The sequence below is a fragment of the Bactrocera neohumeralis genome, chromosome 2 (assembly GCF_024586455.1).
Source record: "Bactrocera neohumeralis isolate Rockhampton chromosome 2, APGP_CSIRO_Bneo_wtdbg2-racon-allhic-juicebox.fasta_v2, whole genome shotgun sequence".
Classification (NCBI taxonomy): Eukaryota; Metazoa; Arthropoda; class Insecta; order Diptera; family Tephritidae; genus Bactrocera; species Bactrocera neohumeralis.
The window spans coordinates 21,527,657-21,542,291 of NC_065919.1; the positions used below are offsets into that span (position 1 = coordinate 21,527,657).

General features: G+C 33.6%; 2 protein-coding genes across 3 annotated transcripts; both read right to left on the bottom strand.

Annotated features, from left to right (window-relative positions):
- Positions 1–1,596: 1,596 nt before the first annotated feature.
- Positions 1,597–3,758, bottom strand: LOC126762068 (golgin-84). The gene is made up of 2 exons (XM_050478557.1): positions 2,164–3,758; positions 1,597–2,085 (listed from the first exon to the last, which is right to left on the bottom strand). Exons 1-2 carry the CDS (start codon positions 3,659–3,661, stop codon positions 1,871–1,873), a joined length of 1,713 nt encoding a protein of 570 aa, XP_050334514.1. The 5' UTR covers positions 3,662–3,758; the 3' UTR covers positions 1,597–1,870.
- Positions 3,759–11,163: 7,405 nt separating this feature from the next.
- LOC126752135 (hornerin) lies at positions 11,164–14,489 on the bottom strand. 2 transcript variants are annotated; one of them, XM_050462726.1, is made up of 5 exons: positions 13,848–14,489; positions 13,175–13,724; positions 12,910–13,110; positions 12,684–12,847; positions 11,164–12,541 (listed from the first exon to the last, which is right to left on the bottom strand). In XM_050462726.1, exons 1-5 carry the CDS (start codon positions 14,158–14,160, stop codon positions 12,495–12,497), a joined length of 1,275 nt encoding a protein of 424 aa, XP_050318683.1. In that variant the 5' UTR covers positions 14,161–14,489; the 3' UTR covers positions 11,164–12,494. The 2 variants fall into 2 exon arrangements, with proteins under 2 accessions (XP_050318683.1, XP_050318673.1); XM_050462716.1 differs by having other exon boundaries at positions 13,175–13,778.
- Between the last annotated feature and the right edge of the window lie 146 nt (positions 14,490–14,635).

The window sequence follows — 14,635 nt, forward strand, 5'->3', positions numbered from 1 at the left end:
CGCAGAACTTTTCTTTCGAAATCTCGTAACGTCAACTCATCAGATGTTGCCATCGTCCTCTGCACCCTATAACAGGACGGGAATAATCAGTGACTTATAGAGTTTGGTCTTAGCTCGTCGAGAGAGGACTTACTTTTCAATTGGCTATTCAGTCCGAAGTAGCACCTGTTGGCAAGAGTTATTCTGAGTTGGATTTCGAGGCTGACATTGTTGTTCCTGTTAATACTGGTTCAAAGATAGACGAAATTATCTACGACTTCGATGTTATGTCTGTCAACACTGACGTGGGAGCCAAGTCGGGAGTGCGACAACTATTTGTTTGATAAAAGGACATATTTCGTCTTGCCCTCGTTCACCACCAGACCCATCTTCTGGGTGTCCTTATCCAGTCTGGAGACTGACGCGGTTGTTGAGGTCAATGAAATCAATATCACCCGCGTACGACAGCAGCTGTACACTCTTATAGAAGATGGTACCTTCTCTATTTAGTTCTGCAGCTCGAATTATTTTCTTCAAGAGTGGAAGAAGTCACACGATAGGGTTTCATCTTGTCTGAAACCTTATTTGGTATCGTGTGGCTCCGGAAGATCCTTCCCGATCTGACGGAGCTTTTGTTATTGCTTAATGTCAGTTTACATTGCCGTATTAGTTTTTCGGGGATACCAAATTCAGACATCGCGGCATAAAGGCAGCTCCTTTTCGTGCTTTAAAGCAGCTTTGAAATCGACGAAGAGGTAGTGGTCTTTCACTGGTCTTTTCCAAGATTTGGCACATTGTGAATATCTGGTCAGTTTTTGATTTTCCAGACCTTAAGCCACACTGATAAGGTCCAATCAGTTTGTTGACGGTGGGCTTTAATCTTTCACACAGTATGCTTGCTAGAACCTTATATGCATTGTTGAGGAGGTTTATCGCACGGTAGCAGGCGCAAATTGTGGGGTCTCCATTTTTGTGGATTGGGTTGAGCACACTTAAATTCCAATTGTCGGGCAGGCTTTCATTCTACCATATTCCACTCCTTATCAGTTTTTCGCCGCCATGTTTGAAAAGCTCGGCGGCCAATTCCTCGGCTCAGGCTGCTCTGTTGTTCTTCAAACAAATGTTCAATGGAAACTCACAGGCCGACAGCATATCTGACAACGAAAAACTTCCCATTCGTACGCACGCAGTACTATCTAACTCATAACATCGAGACAAATGCATAGATTATAACGAAAAGCAAGACTGAGAGTTTCTGCCAAAATGCTTGAAAAACAATGCAGTTTATATGTAGGTTATGCCATTTAGGCGTAATGTACTGTCTACTTTGTTGTTGTAGTATTAAAATAAGGAAAAAATGTTATTTTCGCTCATCGAAGCTAGAATACGCTTCAGAAATAAGAAAGTTTCCATACAAGAACTTGATTTTGATCAGTCAGTTCGTATGCTACCTATATGGTATAGTGATCTGATCTAAAAATAAAAAATCGAAAGTTGTAACACTGGCTGGGATAATGTTCTAGGCCAAATTTCGTGAAGATATCTCGTCATACTTATAAAAAAGTTTTTGGTTATGATCACTAAATCTTTACCTATAATTAATGAAATTACGTATAATTAAACACTTCGAATATAAGATTTTTTTTTTAATTCAGCTAAATACGAAAAATTTAATATTAACAAGATCGACATTAATTATACAGCTAGACATGAATAATATACGGATAACAATACTATTACAATACATACATAATATATCTAAAAAAAAACTTTATTTACGGTTATTTAAAATATTGTCATACGTTTTTAGGATTAACACTAGTAAATATGAAATATTTGACTACTTATTCATGTGGTAAGATGTGGTAAGTAGATATTAAGAATAATAGTTTTAGTTTGGAGACGATGACATCAACACAAACATAACCCAAAAGTGCAAGAGGCCAACATACATGAGCACAAATATGCGCATGAGCGGATAACGTCGCAGGAAGGCGCCCAAACGTATACCAGCAGAATCGAGTGAAGAGTAGACACGTTTAACACGACGAGCCACACGATTGTCGAAGGGATTCTCACGCATCAGAAGTGGAAACTGTGCTTTAACTACAAATATAAATAAAGTGTAAGATAATAATGTGAAAATCTATGTAAATATACATAGGTGTACATGCAGGTACTTACTGTCATCGGTTGTATTGGAGAGCAATGAATTACGCGAAACTGGCTTATTGTTATATGCATATTGCTGTTGCAGTTGATCTTGCATTTTCTCCAGTTGTATGCGTAAAGCATTCCGCTCGGATGTGATGCGTTCCACAGTTTGTTGTTTATCCACCAATGTTTGTGTGAGCACCTTAATGCGTTCATCAAAAGTATCTACCGCTGCACCATCTGCGACGTGCATTGTTGCGTGGCGCCGTTGTACCTCAGCACGTAGCTTTTCTAATTGTGCATCCTTTTCTTGAAGCCGTGTCGCAGCTGCAGCCATTTGATTACTGAGCTGCTGTCGTAATTTTGCCAACTCTTGCGCTTGTATACGTTGTTCGGATTCAGTTGCGAGTAAACGTTCACGTTCTGTACGCAATTCTTTTCTTAAGGTGTCTTCTGCGGCGCGTGTACTTGCAATATATGTGGTGTGTTGTTCATTAACCATTTGCCAATCACGTCGTAATTCTTCTAATTGCATACGCAATGTACGACTTTCATCTACGGTTTGCTGATGTTCATGCTTTAAATCGTCCAGCTCCATTTGTACCAAACGCAAATCATTTTCCTCTTCGCTTTTTGTTGCTGAGCCAGCCGACACGCCATTTGCCTTTAGTTCGGCTATAAGATTGTCCTTCATTTGCAGTGAGTGCTGCGCTTTATGTCGGTATTCTTGCAGTTCCTTTCGGAGCTGCTCTGTTTCCATCATTTGCATTTGTAATTTATGCGCCGTCTCCAAGTACTCTTGTTGCAGTTTAGCTAAATTAGTTTCGAGCTCTGAAATGGTGTGGGCATTTGCATTGTTAGCACCCTGTGCTTTGCCCAGTTCGTATTGTGCTTGATCACGCTCTTCGGTTAAACGTTGTAATAGTGTCTCCAAACCTTGTATTTTTGTTAGAAATGCGGTTTTTTCATTATCACGGTTTATTTTTGTCAAACGTGCCTTTAAGTCGTCACGTTCGTTTGTAATTTCGTTTAATGCAATTTTAAATGCCATCAACTCTTGACTTTCATGCGTTCCAGTTAGAAGAGTTCCTTCAGTAGCCACCTTTTTCAGTAAGCCATGTTGCGGACTTGTTTCCTCCACTTCAATCGCCACAGCATCGGGGCGTGAATTAATGGAACTGCGTCGTGAAGAGACAGCAGAGTTTATGTGCCATTCAACCTTATCACTTGCTTCCACTGATTCAGGCAATGCAGTGCGATATGAAGCATTTAATACATCTCTATCACCTTCTACTGATGTACTCATATTGGCATTAATATTGCTTTTTGCTTTGATTGGGGAAAATGCTGCTTTTAATGACAATTTACTATTGGATAAGTTGCGCCGCATCGTTTCCAAAGCACTACCTTCGCCACTATCACCATCGCCACCTGAAGTAGCTGCTACTTGCAATGCTGTAGCGGCATTTTGATCTAACTTGTTTAAAATGTTTTCGGCTTTATCTGCTAAGCCCGATATCCAAGCCATTTTTGTGTTGTCGTGGCGTTAAATAGTGAATTTTCGTTTTTAGTTGAAAGTAAACAAAATATGTTTTCAGTTTGACACTATCAAATTGTTTTTATTTTTTAATGCGGGTGCCAAAAGGGGTATTTAGGAGAATCAGCTGATTTTGGGAAATACTTAAACTTGTATACTAATGGTGCAGTTAGACTTCACCGTATACGCAACAGACGTAGTAGAATGAGCAGAAGTTAGTCCAGCACTTCATTATACAGTGGTTGCCATATTGCTTGCTTAGCTTTTATTTTTATGATGACCAGGTCTATTTAGTGATTGTTCAGTTGTACCACACACCTTAGTTTTTCTGTTTAAAATGTTCATTATATTTTCCTTATTTGGCATTATGAATCCGAAAAGGTAACTTATGATTGGTAAACAGCTTGAACGAAAGAAGCTCATATTTCTTGGTATTTGCTGTTTGTTTTTAGAATCTTACTATTTGGATGATGAATTGAAAGTGGAACTTGTTCAACAACACACTAAGGTGTCAGCGTCGCATTATTATTTTAGGGTTAAACATTTTTTATTGAAAATGGGGGATAAGATTTTATTGATTCTATTCAGCCCATTTTTCACATATTATTTTTAGAAAAAGACTCCTTTCGAATTTCTATAATATACATATCTCACAGATTTACCTATACTTTCAATAAGTAAGTTTTTGTCATAAGATTACCCACCCCAAACGCACTTATCGTGCAACGTTTTATCCCGTTATATTAATACAAAGACCAAACTCTACATGTCCCTCATCATTCTCGTCCTGCTATATGGTACGGAGGCATGGATAATAGCATCATCTAGTGAGTCAGAGGAAGAACTCCACTTCGCTGAAGAGATAAGACGGAGAAGGACCACGCTGCACTTGGTATCTCGAATTAACGCCAAATATTGAAAAGAAGTTGTTAACTCCGCTGTAACCGAGTAAGCGGTGTCTACGCTAGTCAAGAAGAAGAGAAGGAAAATGAAGGAATCATATGTAATTTAAAATTGTGTTATATGGGAAGTAAGCGTGCGTATAGTTCGATTTCCTCTATTATTAGACTGTAACATATTAATTACAGAAAAATTTGGTTGAAATCGGTCGAAAAGGTTTCGACATATGTGATTTCACCTAAAAGTAATTGCAGCCATGTCCATTGTCCAAAATTGATATTGGCTCTTATAAAGCCTTCTTACACCAACTCGAGTATACAAATTAATGTCTCTAGCGCAGTTATTTATTGATTTATCACTGCCAGCTGTTTTTAAGAAAATCGTTATATGGGGAGTGGCAATTTATTTTTTTTCGATTAATGGCATTTTGTGGGGGTAACTGCAGTCCGATTACGCCCATCTACGAACTCGTTCTTATATTTTTGCCACAGAACATGTGTAATAAATCAAGATATTTAGATTTTACTCAAGGTACAGCTTGAACGGATGACAGAAGAACCGACAGATAGTCAACCGGATTTCCGTTTGTCCTGCCATTCTGATCATTTATATATACACACCTGCTCAAAATAATAGTTACACTATAAAACTTAGTACTCTCAATAGTTTAAAAAACTTTTTATGGGCTTTTTGACACAAGTTATGCTGTAAGTTTAATTAAGATAATATGCCATTGCTCTTTCTAAGAGAATGAAGCATGTGAATCCCCGAGATAATGCGTATTTCAGTTTTGCGTGAATACTCAGAAAAAAAACTTGCTCAATATAATAGTTACACATAAGTGAACTTAGCTTTTTGTGAAAACAAAGTTAATTTTATTCAGGTTTTCAAGTTTTTTTATCTGGATTGGTAAGTTTTCTTTCATTAAAGCTCAAAATGCTGAAGATAAATTAAATTATTTTTTAATCAAATGGGTCTGAAGGCACATTGCACTGTTGAGGAAGCCCGGCTGGTTTCAAACCTCAGAAAGCAAGGAAAATCGCTTCGGGAAACTGGGAAATTAATGGAAAGGTCTCTTAATTTTGTTAAAAATGCTTTAGAGCGAAAATCTTGTAGAGAGACTCGTGGAAGGCCACAAAAAACGAGTACAGTTGTTGATCGCCACATTGTAACTATTTGTAAAAAGGACCCATTCAAGTCGTCGAAGGTGATAGCAGCAGAAATTAGAAATGTAGTAAGTGCTCAAACAGTTCGCAGGCGTTTGCAAAAGACCAAGCTACCAGGACAAATAGCCAGGAATGTTCCATTAATGCGATCAAAAAATTTAGATATGGGGTGAAACTTTGCAAGAAATCATTCAGATTGGTCAGGACCTGAGGGAGTAAAAAAGTGGAGAAACATCTTATGGAGCGGTGAAACGAAAATAAATTTTTTTGGAAACGACTGTGAGAGAATTGTGCGTCGTCCAAAAGGAAAGGAGTTTCATGTTCGATTCATAAAAAAAACTGTGAAGCACGGAGGTGGAAACGTCATGGTGTGGGGATGTTTTTCTTGGTATGGAGTAGGTCTTATATACCCGACAACTAACAAAATGACAGCGTTGGAGTACAAGGAAATATTTGAAAATGTCATGATACCCTATGCTGAAGAAAACTTACCATTACGTTGGGTATATCAGCAAGATAATGACCCAAAACATACCTCCAAACTGGTTAAAAAATATTTTGAGGACAATAATGTTAACGTTTTGAAGTGACCAAGCCAATCCCTGGACTTAAATCCAATAGAAAACCTATAGGGAGAACTAAAAACAAATTTGGCGAGACAATCTTTCTCTAACAAAGACCAATTATGGAAGTGCATACAAAAAACTTGGTATGAGATACCTAAAGAAACCTGTCAGGCTTTAATCAGTAGTATGCCCAAACGAATAAATAAAGTAATCCAAAATAATGGTGGATATACTGGCTATTAACTAAGTAATGTTAAATATACAAAGAAACTGTTTTATCATAATTTGTTTTTCCAAAATAATTGTCTTATTAAAAGTGTACCTATTATTTTGAGCAAGTTTATTTTAGCTATGAAATGTTTTTGGATCTACATTTCTTTGTTTTGCTATTTTTTTAAATGAAGTTTATTTAATTTAGCTTGTAAATATTTGAAAAATATTAGTACGTTTTCGTTTTTCCTAAAAATTTAAATAAAACTTATTACTGATGAGCTTTACTTGAAAACGTATTGTGTAACTATTATTTTGAGCAGGTGTGTATATATGTATAACCTTATATCTGATTCGTTTAGTTTTAGGAGATACAAACAACCCTGGCACACCATTTGCTTTCATCGTTTCATTGTTTTAGTATGAACTGTCATGTAATGCGAGGAAAGTTGTATGTGAATGAGCCTTTAGTTTGTCAACCAGTGATCTAGGATCTAAAAAAATGTTAATTTTAAAATAATTTATTTTTTAGTTCTTTATTATATGTATGCTTGGGATTAAATTTTAGTTTTCAAACCGGTATCTGTAATTAAAAATTTTTAATCTGGTTTATGGGAATACGTTTTTTTCAACCCGTATTTGGGATCAACATTTATTTTTAGTTAAGATTTTCGGGATTACAAATTAAAAAAATAAATTTAATTCAAATGCTCATTCTACAAATTTTTAAGCATTATTTGCAACTCTGTTATGAACATATGGTCATGTACAAATGCTTACCTTATTACGTTAGCAGTTGCGGACAAAATGTTTATTTTAAAATGTACATATATATTAATTTAAGTTTTATAAACGTTATTAAAACCACGAAATTGTTTAAAAATATGTTTATTGAGTCATCTGTAGTACAGGTGTTATTTATTTTTTTTACACATAAACGAAAAATAGTAAAAGAGGGATAAAATTAAACAAATCGACTCATAAGAACAAAAAAAAATTTAAACGAACGAAATAAAATAACTTTCGTTAGAAAAAATAAAGCAATAAATTCGTTTCAATCAGTAATTTTAAGTTTGTGTCTTGAATCTTTAGTATTTTAATTATTTTATTTCAATTTATAATTGTTTAATATAAATGTGTATATAAATCAGTCTTCATAATAGCTTGTACGTATTATACGTACTGGAGTGCTGTTGTTTTCGATCATTTGAAATAAACTTTCACATTAGTACATTTTAGGTAAGAAATTTTTGTTCAGAAGTTTAGTCAACTAATTTTTTTTTATGAAAAAGCGATATTATTCAATCGAGTAAGCTTTACAAAATGATCTGCTTTTCAACTCAAGTTTTTTCTCTATTTTTGAACATCTTTGTTTTATGCCATCGGGTTTTTATGCAGGCGCTTTAAGAATATTTGTGCTATATGTATTATTTCCTAAGAACTCTTTCTAATAAAGCAATTGTTGGCAATTACAGCATTTGCTGCGTTTTAAAACGTTTATCAAAATGTGTGTTTTCTGTTCTTTTAAGTATTTTTTCTTTGTCAGTTGTAATAGAAGCTTTGCGCTTTGTTATTATAATTTTTTTGTACTTCTTCATTAGATAAATTTGTTGTTTTCATATTTCAATATTAAAATCAGTCTTTCACTATATACTTAGTTGATATTTTCTTTTTATGAGCTTAGTCGCCAAAACATTTTTCGCAGAGAACGTCTGTCAGACATTCAGTTGCAGCCGAAATTAGTTGATTCGTTTCTTATATCTTTTTAGTTAAAATTTTGCTTGTAATAGCAAGCGTGTTGCAGAAATGTCTTTTCAGATTTTATATTCAGACAACCATTACTTTTGAGCTGTTTTGTTTGTTGTTATGAATATTTTAGTAACAATAGCACGCTGTTATTATTTCTCATATGTATATTTTCGTTTCTTAATTTTTTATTTAATTCATACTGTTTATCTATTGCACTTATCTAATGTCTTGGTTATTTTTTTGATCAAAAAATCATAAATTTGTAATAATAAATCAATGAGATACAAACAGAAACAGTTGTAAACTTATATATTGGCATAATTTTAACAAAAATTAAACAAGTTCAACAAAACATATAGATATGTATGTATGTAATTCAAAGGAATTTAAAATTTACCATTCCTTGGTTTATCCATTTTTGAATTCTTTCTTGCATCCGGGTTGAGCAAATATTTTATTTTTTGTTTTTAATTTTTTTTCTTTGTTTCGTTTATGGCAAAACTTTTTTATATCACTTATAACGCCTTTTCAGCCTGTAAAGCAGAGAACTAAACTAAGAAGTTATTTTTCTTATATGTAGGTATGTATGTAGGGAGCAGTGACTTTGAGCATTGCGCTCTTCAATTAATCACATTAATATCACAGTTTGTTATTTGCACTTACCATTCTTCACTTTCTATTAGTTAAGTAGATTTCTTTAATATATAATTTTCGTTCAAAAAAATATACATATAACTCGTTACAGAACGAGTAAAAGTTTCGTGAATTATTAACAACAAAAAATAAATATGTTTGGTACACTGTATGCATGGATCAATTCAAAGTAATTTTCTTAGATAGTGTTCTGATATTTTCAAAAATTCAATTACCTCGTTAATAAATTTCGGGATTTAAATTAAATGAATCCTTTGCTGCATATTTTAAATAGTACAATAAAAAATTTATGCCCATATTGGATTTCAAAAAATAAAAAATTACTAATTCAATAGATTTTGCAATTTTACGATTTTAACACGAATAGTTCTGTGACAATATGTTACAAGTAGTTAGAGGTAAATTTTTTTGATCTCTAATAAAAATTGAGCATTTTCAATACATATATTTTAACATAATTCGTTGCTTTCAACTGCGAGTCGCGAATTAAGTAAATTGGAATAACTTTAATTGCCGCCATTAAATAAAGCCGACTTACGCTACTTTAACCTACTGTTGATTTAATCAATATTGGTATCGGTTTCGTTCTCGGGGTATACTTTTCCACTGTGTTCAAATGGATTGACCTTGATTTTTTTTTGATATTTTTAACACATGTTTTCAGTTGAGTTCAGGCTCTAATCGCATATTTAGCTACTATGAAATTTCAAGCAGCAATTAATATTTGCAAAACATCAACGTTATCACTGAAACATGTTTTTTATGATACATATTAACGTTGAAACACACTGTTTCTAAGTGTTTCGAGTATTTATAAAATATATATTTTCACAAATTCGATTAAGGTGTTTAATACTGATTTATGTAATTTCATGTTCTTCATAATCTGTTTTTAACCTTAATTGACTTTAAAGCACTTTTTTCGAAATGTTTTTGTTATGTATTACTTATGAAAACTTCCAATTTTAAAATATTGAATGTTTCTTCATGCTCCTTTGTCATATCTTGTTATGGCAACGTATAATTATTGAGATAATTATATCATTAGATTTTTTACAACCCCAAGATAAGAAATTAAATTTCAATAAAAATATTCAAAAAAAATATATATATGTTTGTACGACCAGATAATAAGACTCGGTGATCACTTAAATTCTACTGTAAAATAGTTCTTCTTTGAGAAATTTGAGGGTTAAGGAGGTCTGCTGTATAACAGTGGTGGCTTGATTTTTGTCAGCACTTGCATAAATTTTTTTTTGTTTTGTTTTTTTTTTGTTTTTTGTGTCCAAGGATTGTAATTTCAAAACTTTTTTAATTAGTCTAGATCAGGATTACAAATCTTTTACTTCAAAATTGTTACTCCCAAAATCGAACATTTTCCAAAATGTGATTTGAAATTAGATTTTAAATTTTTATAAAAAAAATTTAAATTGAATATTTGATTTTTAATCCAAGATGTTTGGGATTAAAAATGTGATTTTTTAAATTTAGTAGTGAAAATTGTAAATCTTATTTTTAATATCAAAATCAGAATTAAGTTTTGGATTAAATATTTTTTTTTAATTATAAGCATGAGATTATAATTTTTTTTTTTTTTAATTTTTAATTACAAGCTTGGAATTTTGCACTTTTTTCTTAGTTTTCAACTCGGTTTTTGAATTAAATATTAATTTTTGCGATTAAATTTTTTTGAATCTCATATTTCCGGTATTTGGTACAAGAAATTTAAAAATCACTTTTAATTTAGATTTTGTGGATTACAAAAACATATTTAATTCAAATGTAAACACAATTGTTTTTTGTATTATTTGCAACCCTGGTCTAAATCCGACTTTATGTAAAATTGTTTATTAAATTAAGCGGAATCTCTAATGTAAATGCGTTTAGCCACCTTTTTAAGCGTTATGCTGACTTTTTTTTTCAAAATTAAACTATTTTGTGTAATTTTATCACAGAATTGTTGCACTCAAAGCACTTATTCTAAAAGTTAGCATTATAAAATTAATAAAACAAAACTGACATAAATGTAAAACATAAAAGTTTGTGAAACTTTGCTTTCACACTTATTTTTTGCTATGCCAAAGCGAATCGTTGCCGCTGCATTCACAAACATATTTGCATATATTGATTGCTTAATGTAGGCGCTGTTATTTGCGCAGTTATTATCGTTTGTTGGTTTTTGTAGTTTTATTTTGTTCTTTTTTTTAAGATGGCTGTAATTTGGAGTAAAATTAATGAGTTACAACAATTTGGGTACTACTAGCTTTTTATTGAGTTTTAGCTTATAGTTTCTGTGTTTTCGTAGTTAATATTTGAAGTTCTAACTTGTAGCATTTCTAACATACACGTTGTCCGACTTGGATTAAAATAATTGCTAAAATGTTCTACAATGCGTTTATGTTTTGAAGTGTGCTTGCTTTATATTTTCCCATATAATATATACGTTTTTAGAGTAACACACCTGCATATTTTGTTTAACAGTGTGTTATCAATTATTTTATATGTGTGGAAAATGAATTGAATATTTTAAGTTTTTATACAAAAATGTATGTATATTGTTAAGCCATTAAACAAAAATAAAACATAGTAAATTTGTCAAATTCTCTTAAAACATACAATTTTCTGACAATTTCCGCGCAAGAAAATATCAATTTTAGCTTAAAACTAAATACCTATAGCAATTTTGAGGTCACTACAATTATTAACTAGTCTATTAGTTTAATACATTCGTTCATGCTTTCGGCAAAAGTTGCTTAAATAATTTAGCTTTTTCTTTAGATTGCCTGAACTGAATTATGAAAACAATAATAATATGTTATTTACTCCTGAAAATTAAAAATAATGAGTTTAGGTGCAATTCATGTGTTGTTTATTGCATAGTTATTCAATAAATTGTATTCTAGTCAAAATTTTAAAATATATATCGAAAATCAATTGTCAAAAGTTAGCCTTAAATATAAGCTAAAATAATTCATGAGAATTATCTGGTTATTTGCATAGCAAGTTACTTCTTTTGTCCGTTTAGTTTTTGCTTTTTTTACCGGGTTTTGTTAGAGGATTGTTTGATTGATTGGGACGCGAATGGAGGGAAGAGTACGGGACAAAATTCGTTTTTATTATGTTGTAAGTTATGACAAAAAAAACTTGATTACTTTTCTTTCTTAACATTAAACATCTAGTAGATCAAATGGATTATACATTATGTTGCTAGAAATTGCATATGATATCTTAATGCACGTACACACATATGGATATATTTAGGGTTTTCATTAACACAAGTACTTTTAATTCTTGTATGCTTCACCAACAATTTTTTCGACGTACTATAGTATAATCACCCATATACATATAGTTTTTTAATTGTTTCAATTTTACTTAAATCTAAACGTTAAATAATGAAGTTAATTTATATGCTCATCATATTTGGCATAAACTCTTACGTGTTTTCACTTTCACATTCTATTCACACAACAATTGCAACAGTTACCGATTCCTTCCTGCAAGTATGTATAATTTGGAAGTCTTTTTACGCACAGCGTTGAATTGTGTTTCATCGTCAAAACGGTTTAGATTTTTGTTTTAATAATAGCCAGCTGCATTTGAATAACCTTGCTGATACTGTGAATCTGTTTTTAGACGAGTTGGAAAGAATTGTCAATAGAATTACAAAAAAAAAAATTAACAATGTTTAAACTAAATAAGATTCTTCACAATTATATTATTTTTACGAAACTTGATTTAATTTTAACTTATGTAAGTGAAACTTACCATAACCAGCATAAGCGCGTTCATCATAAGCTTGCTGTCCATGCTGCGAGTAGTCTGCTTGTGGTGCTGTATTATAATCAACAGCTGGCGCACCATACTGCTGGGTATAATCTTGGCCGTACGTCTGGTAACGCGTATCTTGTTGCGTACCATAACTACTAGAACTGCATAAATAACCAAAAATATATACACAATATTTTAACAGCAGAATTTATATAATTCATACCTATAAGTCTGATATTGGCTTTGATCGTATTCGGTGCCTTGTGTGGAATAAGCACTACTAGCCTGTGGTGCCGCCTGTGCATGTGTAACATACCCACTTTGTCCATAGCCATTATAAGATGATTGTGCGGCTGGCGCAGCATACGATTGAGCATACGGATCGACTGCTTGGGACTGATCATGTGTGGCATAACTATGATGGCTATATATAAACATATGAACAAAATTCATAAGTTTTATAAAGGTTTAATTTTAATAATGTATACCTTTGTTGTTGTTGATGGTGACTAGGTGGAGCACCATAACTAGATGGTGGAGCCATTGGAGCTGCATGTTGCATTGGTTGATGATACTTCGGTACCATTGGTCGTTGTGAATATGGACCACCCTCATAACGACCACGCTTTGGTCCAGGCGGACCACCTGGTGCACCACGTTTCAATGATGGTACCGGTGCAATTTGTGTATTAGCGCTATGCGGTTGAGAGTGCATAGGAGCACGTGAAATCGATTGACCATAGCCACCACGCCCACGTGGTGGACCTCCGCGTCTCATCGGCATTTGACCATGTTCTCCACCAGGACCCATGCCATGCATGCCACCATTTATGTGTGAATTATATCCACCACGTCCCCGAGAGAAGGATCCGCGTCCACGAGGTGGTCCTCGAGATGGCATACCGCTTACACTACCATTAGAACTAACTGCAACCGGGGCTGCAGCAATGACTTCAGGTGCTGTAGCGCTACCATTATTTGTTTCTGCCAATTCTGGAGCTGCGCCGTCAGCTGCTGGGGCTGGAGTGGCTGAGCTTGCTGTTGGTACAGGTGAAACTGTTTTATTGTTTTCTGCACCCGTATGTTGCTTTGCTATTGTGTGTGTATTGTGAATGATTTCATTGATATAAACAAAAATCTAATATATACTGTTATACTTACGTTGAGCATAAATGGGAGGTCGGCCACCACGCATTGGTGGGCCACCTCCGCGTGGCATATAACTTCCACGACCCTGATAACCTGAACCTCTTGGCGCACGCATACCACGTCCACCCGGCCCCATACCTTGAGGTGGAGGTCCACCACCTCCCATCATACCACCACCACGACCCATATAATGGCCCCTACCCATGCCTCTACCGCGACCGCGCTCAAAGCTTCCTCGCATTGGTCCACCTCTGCCGCGATAACCACCACCACGTGGAGCTGGTGGACCAGAGGGCGCAACCATACCTGCTGGGGGTGCTTCCATTTTTATTTCACTTCAAATTTTAGCTAATAAAACCTGTAAACTGCTCCTTATAACAGAATTATTTTCTTTTATGTGTACTTTTATGCATACAATCAACCCGGCAGTTGTTCAGAATGAAAAATTTCTTATGCAATTATATCCTTATTGAATTAATTTGTTGCGCACTGCTTACTTATGATGCTAAGATATACACTTATTAGGACTTTTAATATAATTTAAAGTAATTTTCTGCACTTTATTCCACAAAATTAGGAGATTTATTGGCAGAAAAAATTGCAGCACTTAAGAACTTTGTGAAAAAATATGGCGTCGCACTTGATATCGATTTTTGCTTAACAGGGATGTATTTAATGCATAAAGACCGCCTCTCCAATAAGGTTGCCATTGCCATACATCAAGGTTAAAAATTCATGTCTATTTTTTCATTTTATTTAAAAATCAAACAAATATTTTGATAAAGGAGAGAATGCATTTA

What these genes read in the sequence shown, in the direction of transcription:
- LOC126762068 (XM_050478557.1), bottom strand. Translation starts at nt 3,661, where the DNA reads ATGGCTTGGATATCGGGCTTAGCAGATAAAGCCGAAAACATTTTAAAC. An exon ending in CTCCAATACAACCGATGACA is followed by an intron (nt 2,086 to 2,163) that starts GTAAGTACCTGC and finishes TTATATTTGTAG; the next exon opens with TTAAAGCACAGTTTCCACTT.
- LOC126752135 (XM_050462716.1), bottom strand. Translation starts at nt 14,160, where the DNA reads ATGGAAGCACCCCCAGCAGGTATGGTTGCGCCCTCTGGTCCACCAGCT. An exon ending in ACCTCCCATTTATGCTCAAC is followed by an intron (nt 13,779 to 13,847) that starts GTAAGTATAACA and finishes CACACACAATAG; the next exon opens with CAAAGCAACATACGGGTGCA. An exon ending in CACCATCAACAACAACAAAG is followed by an intron (nt 13,111 to 13,174) that starts GTATACATTATT and finishes GTTTATATATAG; the next exon opens with CCATCATAGTTATGCCACAC.